Here is a 25,651-nt window from a genome sequence, read left to right as displayed (position 1 = left end):
TTGAGGGTGATACAGAGTTTATTGAATTAGATTTTTCTATTTACAACTGAGATCACATCTACATACTATTTTGCTAGTCTACATGGGTACGTTAATCCTAACGAGTTTAGACTTACAATGAATGGGCTCAATCATACAAAAACACACACACACTCTCACACTAATTGTTTTAAAACAGTAGTGCATACATTATACTCCTCCTATAAAGCCAGCTCTGATTAAAAACTGCTAGTTTCAAAGATCAGTCTGATTTTGAAGATGAACCAAGAACACACTGTATGATTCTAAAATCTACTTTAGCAATTTTATACAGTTGCTATCTTATTGGACTACAGTATATGTTTTTTAAAAGGACACTGACGAGGGGCACCATCTGGTGTTAACTTTTAACCGCAGCTGGTTTCCTCCCCCTCCCCCCCAAAAACCTTGGGCCCAGAGTTCTCCATCACGAAGACGGAAAGGGCCCAGTGATACTCTGGCAGCAGCCCCATTACTGCATGGAGGTAACAGAGCAGGCCCAGGCCCTCCTTTGATTCTCCCACACTATGAACCTGCAAATGGTTCTGGAATTAGAACATATACTGCCATACTTAAAAACTTAGGGACATGGAGAGTCAGCTAGACTAGAGGAAAAAAAAATCCTAGGTGGGTAGGGAAGTAGGTGGGCACATGAAGAGCCAAGCTGCTTTGTCCAACACCTGTGTGCTTTAACTAAATGAACTCGGGCCGCCGATGCAGTAGACCTGCTCAATTCACCTTCCAAATCAGAACAACAAGACTAAAAAAGCTCAGGCTTGCGTTTTCGACTATGCATAGGTTCCGCCGGTGATGAGGAGCTCATAGGCAGGATCTCTACTCCTTCTGCACAACACGATGCACGCACACAACATGCCCAGCAGCTGTGGGAAGAAAACAACAGGGGAAAAAGAAGGCTGAAGACCCTCTCATAGCAGTGTGTATTTCTTGGTTGGTAATAGAACTGTTTCAAAGTTCTGCAATAACAACAGAAACAGAAGCAATTTCGAATGAACACATTGGCTTTTTAGGAACCAACTTTTAGTTTCCTTGTCTCACACCTAGGAACAATACGTGAAGAGCAGAAACACAAGACTCTCCTCCTGCCATCCCCACTCTCAATCAACAACAGCGCTCTAAAGAAGAACTTTCTGCAATGACGGAAACATTCTATATCTGCCCTGTCAAATTCGGCAGCCATAGCTACATGGAGCTACTGAGCACCTGAAATGCAGCTAGTGCAACTGAGGAATTATGTTTTTTATTTTATTTAAATTAATTTAAACTTGGGACACATGTGACTGGCTAGTGGCTACCATACTGCACGCCAAAGGTCTAGGGAGTGGAATGACCAAGACTATGTGTATTAAGGAAACTTACTGGTGGTCTTTCCAGGCATCTGGATTTGGGGTCACAGGCTTTATGAACAATCCACAAAATTCAGTACATGAATAGTCCAAAACCCCTATGGTGGAAAACTAATCTTAATGCCAAAAAATTGGTTTGAAGGTTTTCGTCTCTTTCATAATTATTTACTATTTTTGAAATCCAGATTTGGCTCTGTGGTATTACACACACATTACTTTTTAAAGGTCACTCTTCCTTCATCATTTTATTTTAATAAACCCTAATCCTTCTGTGGCAGCAAACTGGAATTGTAATAAAGTCATGCCACGTTATTTTGAATAAGCAAGAGGATTAAACTGGATTAAAGACAAAACGATTCTAGAATTTTTGACCTGGCTTCTTACAAAATATAAATAGTAACCAAAGAGCCAAATAAGAGTAAGTTAATTTGCTGTTCTAACTTTTCAGTGGCAGTGAAAGGTCTCAGTTATTTGATTTTAAAAGGCAAGGCTTTCTGTACATATGGGGTCAATCAATTTCAACGAAATGTACTCTCAAAGTTTGAAGTGGAAGATTACTAATGAGACACAATACACAGAGAATAAGGATGTCCTCAATCTGACTTCGCCATGGTATAAAAGTCACACGCTCCAATTTCTGCCCTCAATTAGCCCACATTCTTTCTACCCATTTGGGATATATACTTGCTGCTTAAATCCATCAGTTTCATTACACCAATATTTGCTAAGTGCAATAACAGCACAAAGCACCTTGAAGACATTTTAAAAGTGGATATTGTTAAAATTCAGTACATATCTTTAGCCAGTTCTGGGCATGTTTGATATCTAATTCCTAAAGAAATAATTTCCATTCACTGTACATCAAAATATTCTTAGAAAAGCTTTAAAATCAAACAGAATTATGTTCACAGGCAACGTTAAATTGAGCAATAGAAATGCTAAGCTCAGAAATTACTGATTTTCTGGGAAAAAAATCTCTCTCCCCATCCCAGTTCCCTCACATTCCTTTCAGTTGGTTAACTTCTACTGAAGGAGTCAGCATTCTCAAATGGGGTCTGAAATAAGCATCATTTCTTTTCCTGACTTTTATTTCAATTAAGTCAACTTGCACTGATTTTAAAACAATTAAATAAGCTTGATAAAACCCTACTCATGCTTCGGAATGAGTCTGTTTACGAACATTAAGCTCTACACATTAACTTCTTACGGTCCAAACCTCATCACTAAGTACTACAGGCTCACTTCCAAAGCTCTGCTATACTGAAATTTCACTGATTAAAATTTTCCAACAATAGACTTGGAAATATTCTAGCTCCAGAGTTATTTCTTGCAATAAAAACTTCCCCTGCAATATTCAAGTCATGAGAACTAATCTGCACTCAGTCTAAATATAACGCCAAGCAAATGCAAAAAATGATTGCTAAATAGAGAGGCAAATGGTGATTAAAAAATGACTGCCAAGGATTAAAATGTTCTAGAATATATTATGAAGGGGGCATTATGGGAAAATAGGTATTGTTATACAAGGCTTTGGAACTGCACACTGGAAACACCCTTTTCTGAGAAAAATGTGGAAATACCTATCAAAAAGCCACTTATACACTGATTCCTCAACTTCGTAGCTACAAAGTTTTGCTATAGACTTTCCACGTGCATACAGAGGACATTCGCTACTTGCGTGTCTGTAATAGCAAGACTTATATAAGTGCCCATTAATGTAGATGAGATAAATTATAAAGTATGCCCCCAAACTGAATACTATGCAGCCACAGTAAGACATAAGAAGGAACCAAAGGTTACATACCATATGGTTCCATTTATATAATACATTGAAATGACAAAATTTTAGAAATGGAGAACAGATTAGTGGTTGCCAGGGCATGGGGGGAGGAGTCACAGGGTGGAGGTGGGTACAGTTAGTTACAAAAGGGTACTAGGTGGAATCCTCGTGGTGTTAGACTGTTCAGTATCTTGATCATGGTGGTGGATACAGGAACTTACCGCGTCATAAAACTATACAGAACCGAATATACACAAATAGAAATAAAAAATCTGAATTAAATTGGTGGATTACATCAGTGCCAATACCCTGGTTGTGATACACTATAGTTTTGCAAAATATCACTGAGGGAAACTGGACAAAGCATACAAGGACTCTGTCTGTACTACTTCGTAAAACTGCATGTGAATAGGGGCTCCTGGCTGGCTCAGTTGGTGGAGTATGTGACTCTTCATCTCGGGGTCATGAGTTTGCACCCCACGATGGGGGCAGAGTTTACTTAATAATAAAAAGCATGTGAATATACAATTATCTCAATTTTTTAAAAAAGCAAGGTAGAAAATTACATACCATAAGCTTCTATTTGTATGAAAAATATTTATGTGCTATCTAACCAAAACTACTTCTGGAAGGATATACAGAAAACTGGTAATAGAACTAGCATAAGACTGAGAGGGAGACTTATATTTTACTAAACTTACATCATCTGAAAAAAATTCTATCAAATGGGTAAAACTTAGAAAAAGTTAACAATTAATATTTAATTTCTTCTAAAATTAAAAAAAAATCTAGTCATTCAAGAATTAGATTCCCAAGCCTTGGTTTAAATTTTTAAAGAAGAATTACTTAAAATATTTCTTTAAAAGTGTGTCAGAATCAACCTACTAGATTTTAACTATCGGGGGCCCGATCTGAAGTGTTATTCACTTACGTATTTTAAGTCATTTTAATGACTAACTGGCAATCAAGAAGCAGGAGGAAGGAAAGAGCACACTTGGCATATAGACCAGAAAAAAGCAACATGGCCTTGGGAAACAGTCCTCCGTGAAAGTATGCTCTTGGTCACTCTATCTTGAGGACATGCCAACTTCATGAGACTCCAAAGACAGATAATTCCCACTTTTTCCATACTGTCTTTGCAGAAAGCCTTACTCACAGCAGATACTTGAGATTGCCAAATCAAAACCTAGATTTTTGTCTATTATTATGACCAGATCTTTTAGAAATAAAATTCCTAATTGATTATTCGTTAATTTAAGAGGCTGGCTACACTCAAAGAAGTCAAATATCTTGCTGATTTTAAAAAGCTAACAAAATAAAGGGGTGCCTGGCTGGCTCATTTGGTGGAACATGCAACTCTTGGTCTCGAGGTTGTATGTTCAAGCCCCTCATTGGGTGTGGAGATAACTTAAAAATAAAATTAAAAAACGAAAGCTACCAAAAGGTAATGTAGCAAACTTTTTAAAATCTTTCTCTTGCTTAAAAAATCCTGTTGTAAAAATTAACTAGTATTTTTCAGAGTTTTTTTTTCCCTTGATCATTTGGTCTACTCAAACCTAGATCACTTAACTAGACTAGAACAAGGGCCAACAAGTGTTTTCTTAAAGGGTAAATATTTTAGGCTTTGTGAACCAAGAGACAAAATCAGTCTCTGTCACAACCATGCAACTCTGCCACTGTAACACAAAAGCAGTCACATATACTTGAGTGTGGCTAACATAAAAAGAGTGGGCTAGATTTGACCCGTAGGGCCTCCAGACGCCTAACATGTGAACTAGAGCTTTCTATTGGTCAATTAAGATTATGAGAAAAATTCTTCAGGGCGCCTGGGTGGCTCAACCGATTAAGTGGTTAAGTGTCTGCCTTTGGTTCAGGTCATGATCCCGGGGTCCTGGGATCAAGCCAACATCAGGCTCCCCGCTCAGTGGGAAGCCTGCTTCTCTCTCTCCCTCTAGACCGTGCTCCCCCTGCTTGTGCTCTCCCATTCTCTATCAAATACATAAATAAAATCTTTAAAAAATTTCTTCTTAAATTCACCTTATCACCTTAGAACTTCAACAAAGTGTTGCTTAACAGTGCCATAAATCACACTCAAATTCAAAAAAGACAATGCTTCAAACAGTTTTCATACAACACTACCAAAAATCATCTTTCAATCTCTAACATTATTTTTTTTAAGTTTACTTTATTTAAGAAATCTCTACACCCAACATGGGCTCAAACTCACGCCCCCAAGATCAAGTCGCATCTCTTCCGACTGAGTCAGCCAGGTGCCCCAACATGATTTAAAATCATATTTCCTATGATAGTTCTTAGAGGTGCCCTACTTTAGAACCTGAAGGAAAGTGTCAATGATATTTCAATGCTATTACATTGTGTATTTTAAGCTGAAGTGCCAATTAACTGTCAGGTTCATAAAAGAATTGAGGAATTTAATCTTTTGAGAACCTTATTTCTTTACTTTGTAATTGGAGGCAGAGTACAATAGGCCAGGGTTCAAGTTTCACTGATGGTCATTAGTCATACTATCTTTGTCCCCCTGCCTCCTCATTTTCATGGCCTTTAAAACAAAGGAAACAGGGACTAGACACCCCCCAAGCATCCTTCTAGCTCTAACTTTCTCTGTCAGGATGGGCATACAAGCACAAGAGATCACTGATCTTTGAGTTGTTTTTGCCTTTGCTCAGGTTTTCCACACCGAGGGCACCAATCTAAATCAGATTTTGAGTATCAAAAGTTCAGAACATTTACAGGTACTCTTTTAAAAAAGAAAACATATTAGGGAAAATTCTTTCATTATTTCATGTACGTTTTTCCCTTAAAACCAAAGTTTTTAAATTTTCAGAACCACTAGGTTTTGAGTCTGTGAAAGCTCTGAATCCTTGACTTTTGTTGAACTGAACACATCAAATCTTTATCAGCTATTACCTAAATCAGGGTGATTTAAGTATAAAATGCATATCAGAAGGCATACTTAAATTAAGAGACTAGTTAAAATATTTATTAGCCCCTACTGAAAAATATTTAGTGAAGCAATATCTGCCTGGTTAATAAGTGTAACTAGATGAGGGACATAGCTAAAGTAACGATTTTCATCAGTCTTCTTTATACATGCTGCATATTTCATGATCATAAGCACCTTACAGTTTCAAAGCTTTTTTGCTTCATGCTAGTATGTGCTGATTTATTAACACAAATAAAATCATTAAGAATGCACAGACCAGGATTTCACTTGGGAAAAGAGACCTCCCTTATGTTTCATTATTTTTAGCTAAATGAATGTGCTTGCACAATCAAAATATGAAATACATGCCTGCTGATCAACATACTACTGCTATGCTGAGCTACAAAGTAAATGTTTAGAAGGGCAGAGACCATAGCAAATAAAGACGTAGGCTTTTTAATGAATCATTTCAGGGCTGTTTGAATACCAGCAAAGTAAACAATCACCTTTTTGCCATTTTAAAAGGCATTTTCCATTAAATACACTAGCTTCTGTTCAAATATACAGACAGCAGGCAATCCAAGCAACTTACCCTTAAACTAGCAATTACATTGGTTTTATCTAACAATTAAAAGATGCCTACACTTTCTTAAAATAGATTCTCTAGGCCTGAAGCATATTTCAAGAACTATCAAAAGAACACTCTGAGAACGAAATCTGACGCAAAGGATTCTCAGTGATTTCAAACAATTGGCTAGTCTCAGTTTAAGATTCCTCTAACATAATCCCTAAGATATACTGTATACACCTGAGAAACCAGCAATGTAGGTAGAAAAATAGCTGTCTTTCTTATTTGTTTTCAGGTGAGGGATAAGGATGTGGGTGGGGGAGAGCGGAAGGAGTAGATAAAGTGAGAGATAATTAAACAGTCACCAGCTACTTCGCACATGCCATTTTTAGGTGGGGAAAAAGACTGTTTTCACTGGTAGGAGCGGGGAAAACAAGTCCCCTCAGCTACCAAAGATGGCATGGTACACTTGCAGAGGTGCCAAGTGATGACACGGACTCCTGATGGCTGTCAGTCTGAAAAACCCAAGTCCACAAATACAGAAGAGGTTAGAACCTCAGTTTTCACTGGTCTGCTTCTATCAGTTTAAGAGATTAGTGCTGTAGTACCAGTTCTTGATTTACTTATATGGACATATAAACCCCTCGAGGACAGAAAAATAAGAACCGGAAGAATAGTACAAAAAGATTGGAAAAAAGCTTTCCATTTCCAAAGGGAAATAAAGCAGTACAGCTTTTAAAAATTCTGTGAAGTTCTACTAAAACAGCTCCCAAGAATACACTGGGACTGGGAACAGTATGTATTCTGAACAGGCCACTCTCCAATCAAGTCAAGAAAATAAAGCAGAGTCCCCTCAAACACAGTCCTCACATCCAGATCTCTGGTTTCTTGGAACCACTTTGGGACTAGGTTTAGAGACAGGAAATGGAAGATGTTGGAAACTGGTGGCCTATTCCTCAATCACTTCCAAGTTATCTATATACACAAAGTTTTAACTGAACTTAATGATGAAAACCATTCGCGGCTGACATCAAAGAATCAGCAGACTCTGATAACAACTCCTTGGCTAGCTGCGCTTACCTGAATTGCTGCAAATGCCAGCGCTGCCCAGATAACATGCATCATGATTTCTTGTAGCTTCTTCACAACTAGAGCCTCGCAGCCCTGAAACACACAGTCATCCTCATTAGAAGTCTTTTTTTAAAAGTGAAAGGTGCAAGGTCAAATGTTACTACTCAGTGGCAGAAATGGAAATAACAGAAACCCAAAGAGGGAGAGACAATGCATTTAAAAGGAATTTACGGTAACATAAAACAGAATTAAAGACACGCAAAAGAGTATAGGAAAGACGTTCTAGGTAAAGACAGTTCACAGAGAAAAACAGGTTACCAAGCTAGATTCAAGTGTTGGCCAAGAAACCAAATTTACCTCGGCATAGAGGTCAGAGGGGTGGGCCAGACTGCCATTACAGCTGCTGGCCGTCTCTCTGCAGCAGCTAAGAGGGACACTCTGGTTTTTTGTTTCTTTGAACCAGTCTGTATTTTCCCAGTCTGAATAGTTGTGAATTCCACAACAATGTAGCTAGTGGGGAAGAGAAGAGAAATATTAGTCCTCACGAGACACATATATCTGTGTTGGACTTAAGAATTCTGTGCACTGCAGAGCTTTAAGCTACTCTAGACCAGTGAGGCCCCATAAAACTTTCTGCAGGGATGGAAATGTTCTGTGTCTGCATGTTCAACATGTTAGCCACTAACCACCCGAGGCTACTGAGCACTTACAATGTGGCTACGATGACTAAGGAACTGAACTGTAAATTTTAATTTAAATAGCCACATACGACTATTTTAATTTTTAATTTTAGAACCTCCACACGAGAAGGACATTACCCACAAGGGGTAATTTATAGCTAAGAAAAATCTTCATATCTTACATGTTAAATACCCGGTTCTGAGGTAAGTATTATTTCCAATGACAATGTGCTTCAAATATTTTCTCTGAAATGTCTGGGATTTGCTTTAAGATAATCTAGCAAAAGATATGTGGGGGTAAAGATGAAATAAGATTAACAAAAAACTGGCAATTTTGGGGTACGTTTATGGGTACGATACTATTCTCTCTGCCTTCGTGTATTTCAAATTGTCCTTTTTTTTTTTTTCCATGTTCTCTTTTCTGGCCTTACTTTCTAAAGGTATATGAAAGACCTCTTACCTCCTGTGAAGTCTCTTGAGGCTCCCACCTTTCCTGTAACCATACCTCTCTTCCATTATCACCTTCCTGGCTAATTATTTTTTTGGTAAAAAGTCAAATGCTTCTTATCTGGCTTTGATTAGGTGATAGTGGAAAAAACTTTACAAAAGGGTGAAGGTAAAATATTAGATACATCATGAAGCTAATCATGGCTATGAAAATACATGTCTAATTTACACAGAAATAGAGTTTGTTTAAGGTTGACCCAACAGGGACTGGTTCTCAAAAAGAAATTCACCTCAGGAGAGCTCACCTGTCTCTGTACATAATCAATAGCCCGGCTAGCAGCATCAGGATTGGTTCCATTGTAGGTCTTATACACTTTCTGAATGCTGCGATCAACCTCATTTTCCACCTGAATCAAAACAAAGAATTCAGTCCCTTAATAATACTGGTAAAACGAACATTTGTCAAGGCTCCAGCTAAAATATCTAAATGACATGTATGGCAAGTTGCCAGATATCTCTGTAAATTTGTTAGAAAAAAATTTTTCTCCCTTCCTGTCTCCACAGAGATTCAGGTGAAAATTCAGACATATTACGTCACACAGATTAAAAGCATTCCAAGAGAAGACTGTGTGCAAGATGGCAGATTAACAATCTATTCAAGAGGGAGAAAAGAGCTGAACCCTGAAACAGATATCGTAAATAACAAATGAACTGCCTTCCTTTTCAAATGAACTTTCAGTGGGTTGGACTTGCTCATTTTCCTTTCCTAAAGGAGGTAAAAATAAAAGAACTTAAAAATCCCTCACTTTTGGAACAAATACCAACACGTTTTCCATTTTATTTATTCAATGTTAAGACTTGGCCAAATATGCAAAAGTAATCAGCAGGTAAAAAAAAATCAGTACTCAAAAGTGGCCATTTATGAAAAAAGTACAGTTCAATGTTGTGTGAATGAGGAGACAGGAAATAAACTCTTCATAACTTATTGCTGTCAATCACTAAAGTGGCAAGAAAGTGTCATTTAGTAAAATTTGCTTGTACCAGATTCTCCTTACCCTTCTAAGATGATTAGACCTACTTAGTAATTATAGCAGTTATGTGATACAACAATAAAGTTGATAACCAGTAGTGGCATTATCCAATGCATTCTTTTTTGGGGCATAGTTGCCTGGTACCTTACGTATCAATGGTTTGAATATTAAATTGGCATATTATGCCTTTGATTTAAAACTATAAATTTCAGTAAGAATACTTGTATTACATCTTTATCACAGCTTTGAGGTTATACTCCAACTAATTAATTAAAGGCAGATTGTTTATAGGCTTAAATGGTACTGTAGGTAGAAAGCAAAAACAGGCAAAACAAAAAGAAAAGGTGAAAGAAAAGAAGAGGAAGTGACTAAGAGGAAAGAGGGACAAGAAGGGAGTGGCTGGCAACAGCCGCCTTGGTGTTCAAGTTGGCAGGACCCCTCGTTCCTCAGGACAGGCACTCAGGACAGGTAGGATCTCAACTCACAATCACCTTTCTCTATGTCCAGAACCAAGGCATTTTTCTTAAAGAGGCAAAGGAAAATGAAGTCCTCAATTTAGTTCTTCTAAAACAGAAATCAGAAAACTTTTATGTCCACCCTCCCGTACAGGGAATTCATAGGCTGAGGAAATCTGAACAAACTTCTCAGCTGACCAACTATTTATCTGCAGTTCATTCTGAGGTAAAGAAAGTTAAATACTTATAAATTAGAACAGTAGAACACTTTGCTATATTAAATAAGTCTTGACAAGTAATTTTTTTCATTCAATCGATCGACCAATTCATACCATTTATTACGCCAGGCACCTTGCCACTGCTGGACAAAGATGACTGCCTCACCCTTAAGGAGTTCGGAGTCCCCGGGCTAGATCTTTAGAAGATACACTGTAGCAGAATGCAACAAGGGCAAAAGAGAGAAAACTACCTTGTTCAGAAATTACTTGGTTGTTGGTTTAAGGTTTCTCTTATCCTGCCTCAAATGAGGAAAGTGAATTGTGATCAGATATTGCAAAAGCCTCTACCTTAAGCTCCAGAAGGATTTTACAAAGGGCTATAACATCTCCCCCATGTGGAACAGTCACTAGGATGTGCCTATAAAGTTTAGTTAAGGGTTAGCTGGAAATTCTGCATGAACAAATCAACCACATGAAATAGCCTGAGGTTAGAGGAGGGCCTGGACGAATCAAATTTTAAAACGAACCCCTCCTTCAGCAGACAGCGGACAGCTTAAATGTAATGTAGGTGAGAGTTGAATGTGTTCTAGTGCGTCCTGGGTAGAGAACATATGGGACAGTAGGAAAACCCTTTGGCTGATCTCTAACCTTTGAGTTCCAGAGCTTTATGTCATATATTAATTAACTTAAACATATAAAACCCCTGTGCTGTTCAAAGGTCAAGTGGGTGAGCTGGATATATATATGGGTACCCATATATATGTTTGTCAAATATAGTTTGAAATCCAAGTAGGCCATCTATGATTTTGACAAAGTTCTAAAACCATCCCTAACAAATATTTGTGGAATGAAAGGACCTAACCATGACCTATATTGACTTTCACATACTCTCTCCATCCAAAGAACATCTTGTGTTTTTCATAATTACCTCACATGTAAAAATCAGTGGTAAATGCAATTATACTGTATTTAACAAACTGAGAAGCCCCCTATGGTCAGGAGTAGTTGGTTGGTTAACTGAGAAAGTCCATAACAATCACAGACTTTTTAAAGAGTAAACATTTTCATTTAGCTTAAAGCACAGAAATGTGTATTTCACACTGATCTTAAGATGCAAGCCTGTCTTGGCTCCTCCGCTGGGAGCCTGCTTCTTCCTCTCCCACTCCCCCTGCTTGTGTTCCCTCTCTCTCTGGCTGGCTGTCTCTCTCTCTCTCTGTCAAATAAATAAATAAAATCTTAAAAAAAAAAAAAAAAAAGATGCAAGCCGGTCTTGTCTTTGCATAAGATCCATTCATTAGAGCTCTTTATCATTTGTTCTGCACAAATCACATCCTTAATACATTGACAGTGACTTCCAGTTTTGGTTTCTTTAAACTGTGGAGACATTGCAACACAATCAAAGTGTAGAATCTACTAAATATTAATAAATTTCCCCTAAACCTATATAGCGATCATACCCGTATCTGATTTGATCGAAAATGTTTTAGTGACTACTTTTTTTTTTTACCAAGTCTCTTCAAATTATTCAATTTTCTTTTTTGTGTGTGCTCATTTTTTTCACAGACTTAGTCAATATTTAATTAACTACATAATTACACTAACAAGTACTTGGGATTACACTTGCATCAGCCCTGATAGCTCTCAGCCAGTCCTGGTTCCTTCCCCATGTTCTCTCACAGACTTTTCCTCTAACAGAATCCATGTACACTGAATTCCATCTTTGCATGTGCTTCTCAGGGGCCCCAACTGACACAGCACATAATACACTGGAAAAAAAAAATTACTATAGTAGAAAAATACATAAAACTGAAATAAATAATCAATTAAGCTTTCAGGAGACTTCCTGAGATCTGAAACCACATTAAACACAACCTTAGATGTCTACATAGGTAGCTTCAGTGGAAAGAAGTGTTCAGAAAGAGCCTGAAATGTTGCAATATTCTTTTTTTTTTTTTCAGATTTTTTATTTACTTATTTGAGAGAGGGCAGAGAGAGAGAGCAAGCACAAGCAGGGGGAGGGGCAGAGGGAGAGAGAAGCAGGCTCCCTGCTGAGCAGGGAGCCAGATGTGGGACTCAATCCCAGGACCTCGGGATCATGACCTGAGCCAAAGGCAGACACCTAACCAACTAAGCCACCCAAGTGCCCCTGCTGGAGTATTCTTAAACATAAACAAAAGCTCAGTTCTCTGGTATGTACTCTTTATTAAGCCAGGAAACTGGACTTGTGTTTACTAAATGCATTTTGTTTTCTTAAATTGAAGTAAAACTGACATCTAACATTATATTAGTTTCAGCATGGTTCAAACTTTTTATGTGGCAAAATGATCACCATAAGCCTAATCAATTCCTTCACCATATATAATTACACAATTTTTTTATTGTGATGAGAGAACTTTTAAGATCTACTACTCCCTTAGCAACTTTCAAACATGCATTACAGTATTACTAACTTTAGCTGCCATGTTGTACATTATATCCCCACGGCTTACTCACCTTATAACCGGAAGTTTGTACCTTTTGACTCCCTTCACCCATTTCACCCAACCCTCCACGAATGGCAACCACCAATCTGTTCTCCGTGCAATTTCTAATTAACTTTAGATTTTTAAAGCAGTGACTAAACTGAAGTAAGGCAAAAGAAAATGTTTACTCTGATAAAATGAATTTGTTCTATTTCACTTGAAACATTTAAACTGCCTTTTAAAACATATGAATAATAGTAACATACCTTTGCTCTGTAAACGTATCCCAAAACCACTACAACAACTTCTGTGACAAAAACCAAGAGTAGGATGATGACAAACTGTAAGGAAAAAAACAGTGTCAAAAATTAAATACAAACTGCTCTAAATATTGTCTTGATATAAAAACCGTTACCTGAGATTAACTGCTAGAGGACAAGTGCTAATTCTGCTTCAATCATAAAAGCCAAAGAGTCTATGGAGTTTCATGCTTGATTCAAGAAAGTAACACAAACAAAATATTCCCACATGTTATGATGACACATGCAGTCAGTAAAGTGGTAACTTACCGTGGCAAGTCCGCAGCGGCTTTCTCGGATTGTGGCGCAGCAGCCAATTAGGCCAATAATGAAAAGCAGGGCTCCTACAGCTATGATCACTACTGCAGGGATGAGAGTGTACACGTCTTCGAAGAAGTGGTCATAGTCATCATAAGTGATAAAGACATAGGCTCCCACATAGCATAAAATCCCAGCTGCCCCCTGTAGAAAACAAGATCAGAGCACTGGTAAAAATCTTTAAGTTCTGTTAAGTAAAATGTTCCTACTACTTCTTAGTATGTTATAATGTAATAAGATTTGCCATCACTGTTAAATCTATTTACATACTTTTTTTAACAGTGAAGCTGAAAAGTCTATTATTCATTAGTAAGCACATTTCTTTACTAAAGTTGAAAAGTTTCCCAAATGCTACCTTCTTTTCAGTAACTGATGGTTCAGTAAAGATCAAGAAATAATGAATCCAATAAATAATGACAAAAACGAACTCTCCCACCCCCAAACACACAACAGAGGCTTATTTGCAACTCAACTACAGGTCCACCATAGATCGGTGGGGTGGTGGGGTACGCCTTTGTTCATTGTAGTTGCCCTCAACAAATGAAGAAATTATGTACAAGTTATGTACAAGTGGCAGAGCCAGGATTTGAATCCAGGCAATCTAACTCCAAAATCTGCATTTCTAAACTTTATCCACCCACTTGGAAAAAGAAAATATAATAATAGCTAGTAACCTTGATATCCATTTTCAAAAAACTTCCTATCCTAAGTCAAGACTGCAATAATAAAGCCAGAAGGCTCAGTTAACTAAACAACTTTGCAAACCCTTAGACTTATTCTTTAGAATGGTACTTCTCAAACTCTAAGGTGAACAGGAATCATGTGAGGATCTTAGTAAACTGCAGACTCTGATTCAGTAGGTCTGGGGTTGGGGCCTGAGATTCTGCATTTCCAAATTCCCAGGTGATGATGATGCTGCTGGTTCTTGGACTACACTTTGAATAACAAGGTTTTAGAGCATCGAAAGGGAAAGTGAATACAGAAAGTCATGGAACAGAGAGCTGCCTTATTTCGGCTCTGCTCCAGACACCATTCTCCAGCTGCAGAGTTTTACTTGCACTCTCCTCTCCTCTATCACTGTCACTCTGCTGTCATTGTGTACCTGCTCAAGGCTGACAGCCTATTGCCACTTGCTTATATATGAATGATCAAATGCAGCATGAGGCTACGTGTTAAAGCATTTGATGAGTTATCATTTGTAGAGCACTTTGAGACTTTCACAGGAAAAGAATGGTTTCACTGTCCTTTAAAATTTAACACATAAATCATTAATCTCCAAACTAGAAAACAGCCTCCACAATGATATTAGATACATCGTGAACTCTTTCAACCTAAACACGCAGTTATTTCTTAAGTCTAGGGGACACATTCAGTTTGGGGAAACCCGATCAAGACAACGGCTTGGTTAAAATCAGGATGAGGCAAAATAAGGCCCCTGATGAACAATGCTGCTGCTCCCTGCTCCTCACCTCAGATTCCATTACCCTACATACACCCTAGGAGAAAACTGTCATACCCAAATGTACCACATATTCTGTCACTTCTCTACCTCTCTGCTGTGCTCTTTGAATGCCCTCTCCACACCAGCCTAAGGACTCCTTGTTGTCCACAAAGATGCAGATTCTTGACCTTTTCAGGCTGGATTAGGTGCCCTTTACCCACTCCCACATCACCTGGTTCTAACAGAGCATTTATTACACCTGTTGCAACTTATATATGTCTCAGTACACACACACAGACACACATACAACTGTAGTAACTATACATGTCTCAGCATACCTTCAGGGCACAAATTTTGCCCATCTGTCTTTTAGCCCTGTATCACCACCCAGCACACAGAATGGCGTTTGGCGCAATCAATTAAAATTTATTGAGTATAATTCATCTCATCCTTTCCCTTGAAATCAATAACACACCCCCCATTTCTATTATAAGCTTTAGTTTTTGTTTTTTTTCTCTTTGGTCTAATGTTCATAGTTTTTAGTTCACTATTCAAAAACATGATTTGGCAACTTAATCCGGTTTACTAAATTCCTGATGGTCATCACATCTGGAATAGATTTTTAGTTTATAAATGGTGAACTTACAGCAACCACGCCTGTTCAAAAGTTCTCGGAGTTCACTGACATACTTAGGGGGTATATTATTATGGGATGAAGGCAGGCATAGGAAAAGGAAAAGAAGAAAAACAGCTTAATAGTTTGGGTGCATTAATTACAGAAGTACACGGATTACTTAACATTCTTACCAAATACTACCGTTTTTTTTTAAAGATTTATTTATTGAGAGAGAGTGCGTGCACACGCGTAAGCATGCACTTACGAGGTGGGGAGAGCAGCGGGAGAGAATCTCAAGCAGACTCCCCGCAGAGTGGGGACTCAAGGCTCTATCTCACCACCCCAAGATCATGAGCTGAGCCAAAATCAAAGTGGAATGCTCATATGACTGAACCACCCAGGCACCCCAATACTATGTATGTACACACACATATTTTGCTAAAGTAAATACCTTCAGTCCTCAACTGAATTAGAAGAAATCCTACATATGAATCAATCAAATTTTGTCCAGTTTGTCTTCATTAATCATCTTTCTATCCTTTGGATTCTTAGCTTTTCTTACTTTAAAACGGTAATTTTTATTTCTTAAAAGGCTTAATTAAAATAAACTCCATTTTTGAGCTTCTAATAAATGAAATTTTAGCCTACAGAAATTTGAATGACAAGATAAAACTGGAAAAGATATGTATTCAATTAATCTGAAGCACAGACACTGAAGTACTTGCATTTTAAATACAAAATGATGAGCTTTCCACATAACTAAAGAGACTCACAATTGGTACTGCCTGGGAATGGGCCAAGGTAAATACTTCCAGTGCTGCCACCCTTCACCCAGACTGGAGCACTCAACTGAAAGTGAGACTCTGAGGAAGCAGAAAAACAAACCAACAGCAGATATGACCAGACATGTAACAAATGCAATGGAAGGCTAACAGGAGATGCTGTCTGTAAGGCTGCCTATTTTTTTCTAATTGACTTGAGAGCAGTATCTTTTCCTGGGCTGCAAACCAGCCAACATACAATTCACACAGCAGAGCTGAGAACATAACAGAGCTCTATTTTGAACACATAGTGGGAAACAACTTACTAGTTGCACACACCAAAGCAGAAACTGCGCTGATTGCTGGTGAGTATGTAAATCAAATTACTCATAAACAGAGGCTTATTTCCTAAATTGAAGATGACTTCAAAATTTTCTTTTGATATCTGTATACAGTGCTTATATCTTAAGTTGCATAATAAACAACTTCTGAAATGACATCAGTTTCTTTGAAAATATGAAAAAAATGTGTCCTAACAGCTGAAGGCCTAAAAACAATAAGCAACTTCTTCAATGACATCTAACCACCAGTATTAAAAACACAGGTAGAACTGTATGGTAAACAGAGAGGAAGTTGTAAGTAATTCCTAACTAGTATGCAGAGTCATCACACAGATGTTTAATATGGGAATTACAACTATTAGAAAGGCTAAAAGGTGAGGTGGGTTAAATCCTGCTTTTGAAGGGTCATGATGGGATTGCAATCTATCAAAGGATCTGAGCTTTGCCAACAAAGCAGCTGCAGAGCGGGAGGAGGTGCCACAGAAGAGGAGACGAAATGTAGAACTTGGAAGCAACTGTACTGCACTGCTTTAGTCACTGCTGAAAAAAATCTGAGCCTAGAAGGATTTGTGCCAGGACAGTATACTAAAAATATTCATCCTTTTTACAAAGACATGAAGGGAAATTTAAAGGAAAGGCTGAGGGCTGAAACTATCAAAAGAGTAATTTTTTAAAAACTATTCTTCCTTATCTTTTAAAAAACTCATGCCCTAAATTAAGCCACAGAATTTTAAAATTTTAGGAGAGCCAGTGCTTTTCCATACCAAGCTGTTCTCTAAAAACTAAAACTATCTTGCTATCAAATTTTGGAAGCAGAGTTCCAGACGTATGATATTCATTTTATCCTTTTACCCTTCTACCACATACACACAAATGTGAAGTCTCTTAAAGTAAAACATTTCATTCTTACATAAGATTGCTTTTTCTAAGTTTAGAAACTATAAACTATAGAAAACTAGTTGGGTTTTTTTGTTTTGTTTCTATTTTTCAAAACTTCTGTGAAATAAACAGCTGATAAAGTGCTAAAATCCAAAGAAATACTAAATTCTTTAATTTCCTAAGGAAGAAGGAATATGAAACTAAAGGGGGCACATCATCCACAGTGAAACTCGACAAGGGAATGTGGCACTATCAAAAACTAAACAGACTTGTTACAAGCTAGAGAATAAAATAGCTGTTGTGAAAAGTGTACCTATATGGAAGTTTAGAAATGTGAAGGTGAAAGCATCCCATAGAACATTTAGGTGAAGATAAAGCAAAGAAGAATAGAAGTGATTTTCTTACACCGGTATTGTCATCGATTCATGTCCAGAACTGGCAAGAATCAAAACAGTGTAAAGACGGACCATGAGAGGTCATTCAGCTAAAATCACAATGTTTGACAAGCTCTCATCCACCTGCGTTAACTGCTCCTTCGGACTAATTTTTTGCCTCAAAGAATCAATTGGTAAAGTAAAAGTGACTGGAACGCTGGGAGAAAGAACAGTCAAGAAAAGGCAAGGTGAGAAACCTGTGTACTCTAGAGCTTGTAAGAAAGCAGATTTCAAAAAGAAAGCAGAGGGTAAAAATACCTGCAGAAATCCATCTTATGTACATCTTTTAACATTTAATTCTGTTTCCTGTACACTCACACTAGTTTTTTATGTACCACACTTCTCTCCTGCAAGGAATCCACTGGTAATTCTACACAGAGCATTTCTGAAAGCTTCCCCAAACATCACCTTTGTGCCATTCTGAGTGTCTTAAAAATCACCTTAAAATTTCTTTTAGCATTCTACGTATCATAATATTCTCTAGTCCAAACATGCTTTGTTTCAACTCTTACTCTGATAAAATACTTCATATCATTAAACACAATTACTCCTTTACCAAGCCCAATGCTGAATATTTCATTCACTTTCTTATCAACTTTCAAGAAAAGACGGACTATTCCAAAGATTTCAAACCTTCTTTCAGAAATTAAATCTATTCTTATCAAGATTTTCTAAAGCTATGAAAATAACTGTATCATTTTCTACCTAACAAATTGGTCAATAAGAAAGCCAAGCAGGGCTCCTGGGTGGCTCAGTCAGTTAAGCATCTGCCTTCAGCTCAGGTCATGATCCCAGGGTCCTAGGATCAGGATCAGAGCCCCACAGTGGGGCTCCCTGGTCAGTGGGGTGTCTGCTTCTCCCTCTGCCCCGCCCCCTGCTCATGTTTTCTCTTACTCCTTCAAATAAATAAATAAAATCTTAAAAAGAAAGAAAGTGAGCCAAGCTGTATTCAAAGATGTGTGAGGGTACAGATAAAAGAACCCTCAGTCTGGAGTAGAGATTAATACAGAATAATCTTTTTGGAAAGCAACTGGCAACACATACAGGCCTCAGTATTTATCCTCTCACACCTATTAATTCCACTTCTAGGAATCTATCCTTAAGAAAATAAGTCAGATGGAAACAAAGAATTTGTATGGAAGGTATGTTCATCAAATGTTATAATACTGTAACAAAATTATAGCAAAAACAAAAGAAAAAGCCCTGGCATCCAGAGGTATACTTGGCATTATAGCTGTTAAATATTTTGTTAAAGCATAATTTATAATAATAATAAATAATAATGTGATGTGCTAAGGGAAAAACATGTCACAGACATTAAAAAACACACTAAAATATTGTTTGTCTCTGCGTGTGGAATTACGGTGATATTAGTTTGTTTTCTTAAAATACTTTTTAGTATCTTCTTAAAAAAGCAAATATAATAGTTGCATAATCAGAAAAGTAAAATATTTTTTTAAGATTTTATTTATTTGTTTGTCAGAGAGAGAGCACAAGCAGGGGAAGCAGCAGGCAGAGGGAGGAATAGACTCCCTGCTGAGCAAGGAGCCCGATGCGGGACTTGATCACAGGACCCTGAGATCATGATCTGAGTTGAAGGCAGGTGCTTAACCGACTGAGCCACCCAGGCGTTCCAAAATATTTAAAAATTACATCTGAAATTGAGACTTTGTTGTTCTCTCACAAGTGAATTCCTGTATCTGTCCTTAACCACCAACATAAAATAGGCACCTCTATCACCCCAAATATTTTAGGCACCTCTGCCAATCTCCCATTTACCACTTTTCTCCCGTCTACCTGCCTTTGACTCCTCTTCAGATGTTTTCTGATTACCTAACACAATTCCGACTCTTTCTATACACATTATCCTTCCGCCCCACCCCATAAACATCACCTTTCAAGGAGACAAAGTAAAAAAAGAAGAAATTTCCACTTAGGGTCGCAAAGTTTTGACAATAAGCCACTTCTGCCATCATTATCTACATCACTGAATTATTGTCATTATTCTTAAAGAAGAAATATCTTAATACTTTAATATCTCTATTATTTTGATGATATTCCAGAAGTCATGTTAATCAATTCTGCCCTATTTTCACTTTTTTCTGTATTCAGTTTTTTTTTTTGCCATTGTTTATCTAGTTTAATAAATTTGTTCACCTAATCCAATTTATACCTACCATTTGAAAGACCCAAAAGTTCAGGTGGCAATGAAATTGGAGATGAACCAATTGCCAGAGCCGGATTATTTTAACAGCATGGAAACTGGCTATTTTCAGATTGTAGGGCTCCAAGGGTCATCTGAGAAGCATGGAATTTAAACATGCATTTTTTTTCCTAAGACCTTCTGTCCCCATAACCTACTCTGACTATAAAAAGAATCAGTTATTAATATAGGAGCCTGAGATGCATAAACTTTATAGTTTGTCCAGCCTTGGTGTTATGTATTTAATCAGTAGCAGTCACAATGTAAGATACAATATTTTGGCATTTACTATAGACCACCTTTAGTAAATTAAAAACAAATATATAAACACAAGTAATTTTTCTCATCTATTGATTCAACCAAACTATTAAGGTAGGGGAAGGAGAAGAGATAAAGGAAGACTTGAGACTGTCCATGAGTTTTATCTGACAGGGAGAGAAGGAGGAAGGTGCGCCTAGAAATTAAATTCAATAAAGTATTGATTTTGCCTATCTGCTCCCTCACCCCATAGGCTGTTAAGAGAACAGAGAGTCTCTTTTTGTTTTCTGTATTTCTCAGAAACAAGTAAAGCATAGATATTCAACAAGCATTTATGAGTGAATGATTCTTAGGGTATACTTGTCTGGTGCAAGTATAAATTTTATGGAATATGTTTTCTGCGAAAATCCTAACCTGAACTGGATCTTATGGAATAAAATCCATGAAAATATTTCAATGCATGATAAATATTCTAAAAAGCTAAAAAACAACCTATTCCTTAAATTCCAACTAAAGAGAGCATTCCTGCATTTGGTCATCTGACTGATTCCAAGTTCCCAATGCTGAGTTCTTTCAGTCAACAATTACTCAGAGCCACAAGGCACTTGATGAGTGGACAGATGACTACAAATGAAGTAAGACTGGAAACATTCAATTTCTTAACTGCCAAAGGCAAGGTAAGAAATAGGTCTCCTATTATGTACCATGACTTGCTTACTGACAAAGTTAGCTTTTCTTGTGGTGAACTGAAAAACAATTATGGGAAAAAAATCTGTTAGCTTTTAAGGTGTGTTCTGATGACATAGCTTTGTCAGAGTAGTCATTCACGATGATAGACACAGAGGAAAGAGAGAAGCAAATACCAGCACATCTGATGAAAGTTCTATTTTAAAAGTATCACATCCCCAACCCAAATGTGTAAGAATAAAACCTGAAAATTAAAAAGTACTGATTTAAACTTGTTTTAGATGAGGCCTCCTCTGGGTCAGATCAAATGACCCAATGAATTAAGAATCCTTTCCAACCTTGGTACAAAGGTACAGTTTATAGAAGAAGCATTAGTTTTCCTTGAAATATTTCTTTATAAATTGAAGACTATTCCATTAGTCTTCAATATTTAGTCATGTACCTCAAACACTCCTGTCTTCCATAAATTATCATGGTCTAGCACTAATACACTTACATTTAAAAAATAGAGATTCAAGTTGTACACCTGATTTCACTTGTCCAAAATTATCTTTCAAACTACAGCCCTAACATTCTGGATTTGGTAAGGAACTCTAGTTCTAGGAAGACAACCTTCAGGATTTTAGAAACGATTGTTCCCCCTTTTAGTTTGTGCCTTTCCAGAGTTAACTTTCTTAGACTGCTCTGTCCAAAAGGATACAGACCAAGTCAACATTAACAATTTTGACTGTCAGGTCATTAGTGCCAAGCCCAAGTATTTCAGGTACATATCTATTTCCACAGCTCATTGAACAAACTGCCAACTAAAACAGGATTATCAAGATATTAAAAGGTATAGTTTAAAGATCTTGCCAAAGCAATTAATCCACAGTCAGCCATTATCCACAATCAGCCATTACCATCTGATAGTGAAGAACCAATGCTACAGAACTACAAAGTCTTTACAAAGTTGCCCAAGGGAACCTAGGTAAACTTTTGATATGCTCTATGGAGGGAATGTCTATTCTTCCGTGTGTGTGTGTGTGTGTGTGTGTGTGTGTGTGTTAAGGCATTAAAAGGAGGGAGGGGCCACTGTATATGAATACACTTATCAGAACTGAAGAACGCACTACAAATTCTCAGAACCAGTTAACATCTGTTGTATGTACTTCCTCATAACGACCTAATTTTTTAAACTGACAAGTCAGTGTAGTTTAAATTATTGTACAGGCTCTAACCAAGGTTAAAATTAGTATGGTTTAGAGAAAGTGACTCTAACTTGGCTAATGAGTTCCTTCCCCCTTCCAAATATTTTAAAATTACACTTTGGTCTAACATCACAGGCTCTAGAGTATGAGACAACCTGGGTTTGAAGGCAGACTCTGCCACACCTTGGGCGTGCAACTTCACCTCAGTAAACCTTAATGCCCTCATCTGTAAAATATGCATAAGAATACTTACTGCCAGATGGAGTTGCTGTGAGGACACTCATTGTAAAGTGCTCAGCACATTGGCTGGGTGTAATAAGCACTGAAATGTTAGTTATCATTACCAGAATCATTAGATTCCAACGGTCTGTCCTTAAACTAATCGTTTAGTGGGAGACACATCTAATACTGTTTCCTCATTAGTTATGTTCCACTAATCCTGCTCTAAGCCACATTCTCCCCCCTGCATGTCTGCTTAACTTATCACAGCTCACAAAAGCTTTACTATCCTACTAACCTAGAAAAAGGATATTTTTACTACACAATATGACTTTAGTCTTGGCAATAACCCACTACGAAAAGCACAACTCAAGTTCAACCTAACCCTTCTTTACAGAAGTACCAGTAGTACATATACTTACACCATTTCTAAAGATTCATGAGCAATCACTTAGAATTAACTGATATTTTAGAGTAAATGAAAATTTAACTATTTTTAAATTTTTAAAAAATATTTATTTGTTTGAGGGAGAAAATGCACATGAGTGGGAGGGAGGGAGAGAGAGAATCCCAAGCAGACTCCCCACTGAGCAAGAGCAGAGGCTCAGGGCTCAATATCAGGGCTCAATCTCGGGACCCTGAGATCATCACCTCAGCCAAATCAAGAGTCGGATGCTTAACCAAATGAGCCACCCAGGGCCCTCCAAAATTTAATTATTTAAAGACAATGGTTCCTGTGCTTTAAATATTTTGTTACATTAACAATTTCAGTCCTTGAGACTCAATAGTCTAGAATTCACCTGATAGTTTATTTTTCAAAATCAAATAGCTATGCCCATAAAAATCCCAAAAAACTGTAAAGGTTACAAAGCCAAGTCTCTGCCTAAGTACCTTATTATCTAATAGAGTGTCTCTCATTTGAAGATCGCAAAAAAATTCTTTTACCTTTTAAAAAGGTTTGTAACTCAAACTAAAGTATGAGAAACACTGCTCTAATTGAAAGAGATCATAGAAACCCCAACGTCACGTGCGTGATTTTGAACAGGTACTATCAGGACCTTTTCCATCACACCATAAATACTCTAAAAGACTCTATGGCAATATTTGTGTGTAGTGCCTTATTATATGTAATTATCCTTTTAAGCTACAGCGGTCTGAACATGAAAAGTTTCATCCTTTGTTGAGATGGAGGGATGTTAAGAAGGCAAGGATTCTTTCCAAATGATGTATGTGTGTGAGAAGAAGCTGTTGAATGGGGACATACAAAAGTATGGGAAGTGGGAACGTTCAAGGACTGTCTGGGGACTAGACAGCAAGTGTTTAAGACCATGGCCAGTCATGAGGAAGGAAAGGTGACTGAAGACTTCAGCGGCAATACCAAGAGGAGGTTGAACCTTATTGTACTGCTGAAGATTTGGGAGGGGGGCTGCTTTTTAAATAAAATTATGTGAGGGAAGAAATGCTTAGTAAGATTTATCAGGGTGCAAGGTCCAGATGGACTAGAAGGTGGAGAGTGATAGGAACAACACCGGTTATTATAAAAATCCCTGGTGAGATAAGAACCTGAACTGCGATGAAATGGTTATAAACACCCCTTTCTTTGGGGGCGTGTCCAAAAAAATTCATAAGCCACCTTTTGTTGAAAGTGAACTCATTGCTTTCAAAATCTTTTGACATCCGAATCCTATTTAACGAGGGTTTATGATCTCAGGCTACTAACGCCCAGTGACCGATTTTCTTGGGCAAAGAATTATTTGGCTTATCAAGTTGAAACCTTTCAGTTTTCTGGGCTGGTAACCAGCTGACCAGTTCTCCATACACAAAGAGCTGTAAGTCAAAATCCCTCAGCCCTGAGTCGCTAGCGTCCCCGTGGAGCGGCACCGTTTGCTCACACGCCTCGGGGCTGCCACTGGAGCTGCCGGGGCTCCGGGCCCTGACAAAGAAAGCAGAGCCTGACTCTTTGGGGAGTATCCCATTTCGAGCCTGAGGTCCTGAAAGAATCTGCAGTGAGAGCTCTCGGTCGAGCAGGCTGTTCCAGAGGGAGGGCCGGGGGGCGCGACCCAGCCTCTCACCGCGGAGGTCCTGGCGCGGAGCCAGCCGTCCGGGGACTCAAGCCCAAGCGCGGAGGCCGCCGGAAGCCCGCGAGGGCTTCCCTTCACCCGCCTCCATCCCGGCCCGAGAGGGACCTCGAGAAGAGGCCTCCGCCGCAGGGCCCCGTCGCCGCCGAGCTCGTCACCGCTGCCCCCGCAGCGCCGGGCCCCTCGAGCACCTCACTCGAGGCCTCCCCTGGGCCGCGCCGCCGGCCCCTCGCCCTTCCCCGCCCGTCGGCCCCGCTCACCCAGAAGATGAGGTTGAGAAACACCAGCACGGTCTTGGAGGAGGTGATGCCGCACTGGCCCATGGTGCCGGCGGCCCGCTGGGGCCCTGCTCGGCGAGCGGGAGGCGCTCACCGAGCGAGGCGGCAATGGCGGCGGCGCCTCTCCACTGGGAACTGCACGGCCTACGCGGCGCTCACCGCAGCCCCCGGTGCCGTCTCGCAGCCCCGGCCCCAGCAAGCACCTCGCTTCTTCGCGCAGCCGCCGCAGATCCCCAGGCTCCCCGCGCCGCTCCTAGGCAACCGAGTCCCGCCCCCGACAGCTTCAGCCAGTCACTCCCGCGGCAGCTACAGCGAGGCCACGCCTCTTAAAGGAGTCGAAGATTCAGCGCCGGCTCTTGGCCTCTGGCCGCCCTTGGACGCACAGGGCTCCTCAGGGAAGTTCCAGAGGAACAAACCCACTGCCCTCCTCTTGAGCTACGCCAGCCTTATAGATGATTCAGAACGCTGTCTTTCTGTCTAGCCCGTTCTCCCCTAAAGAGGTCGGAGACACGACTCTCTCCCACTTCACGTCAAGGTTTTCCTGACAGGGGAGCGCCTAAGCAGCGGGGCTCGGGGAAGGGCAGCGAACACCTACAAGTATTTATGGAGAACGT

General features: G+C 38.9%; 1 protein-coding gene across 1 annotated transcript; it reads right to left on the bottom strand.

Annotated features, from left to right (window-relative positions):
• TSPAN3 (tetraspanin 3) lies at positions 1–25,651 on the bottom strand. Its single transcript, XM_026478592.4, has 7 exons — positions 25,020–25,651; positions 13,608–13,799; positions 13,305–13,379; positions 9,178–9,279; positions 8,103–8,255; positions 7,755–7,838; positions 1–899 (listed from the first exon to the last, which is right to left on the bottom strand). The coding sequence occupies exons 1-7, from the start codon at positions 25,080–25,082 to the stop codon at positions 807–809; spliced, it is 762 nt and encodes a 253-aa protein (XP_026334377.1). The 5' UTR covers positions 25,083–25,651; the 3' UTR covers positions 1–806.

This window comes from Ursus arctos, unplaced genomic scaffold (assembly GCF_023065955.2).
Source record: "Ursus arctos isolate Adak ecotype North America unplaced genomic scaffold, UrsArc2.0 scaffold_28, whole genome shotgun sequence".
Taxonomy (NCBI): domain Eukaryota; kingdom Metazoa; phylum Chordata; class Mammalia; order Carnivora; family Ursidae; genus Ursus; species Ursus arctos.
The sequence above is the reverse complement of the archived record's forward strand: the minus strand, read 5'-3'. Positions and strand labels throughout refer to the sequence as shown.

Coding starts and splice junctions, on each gene's coding strand:
- TSPAN3 (XM_026478592.4), bottom strand. CDS start 25,082: ATGGGCCAGTGCGGCATCACCTCCTCCAAGACCGTGCTGGTGTTTCTC. Junction 13,380..13,607: donor GCCGCTGCGGACTTGCCACG/GTAAGTTACCAC, acceptor TTTTCCTTACAG/TTTGTCATCATCCTACTCTT. Junction 8,256..9,177: donor TTGATTATGTACAGAGACAG/GTGAGCTCTCCT, acceptor CTTCCCCACTAG/CTACATTGTTGTGGAATTCA.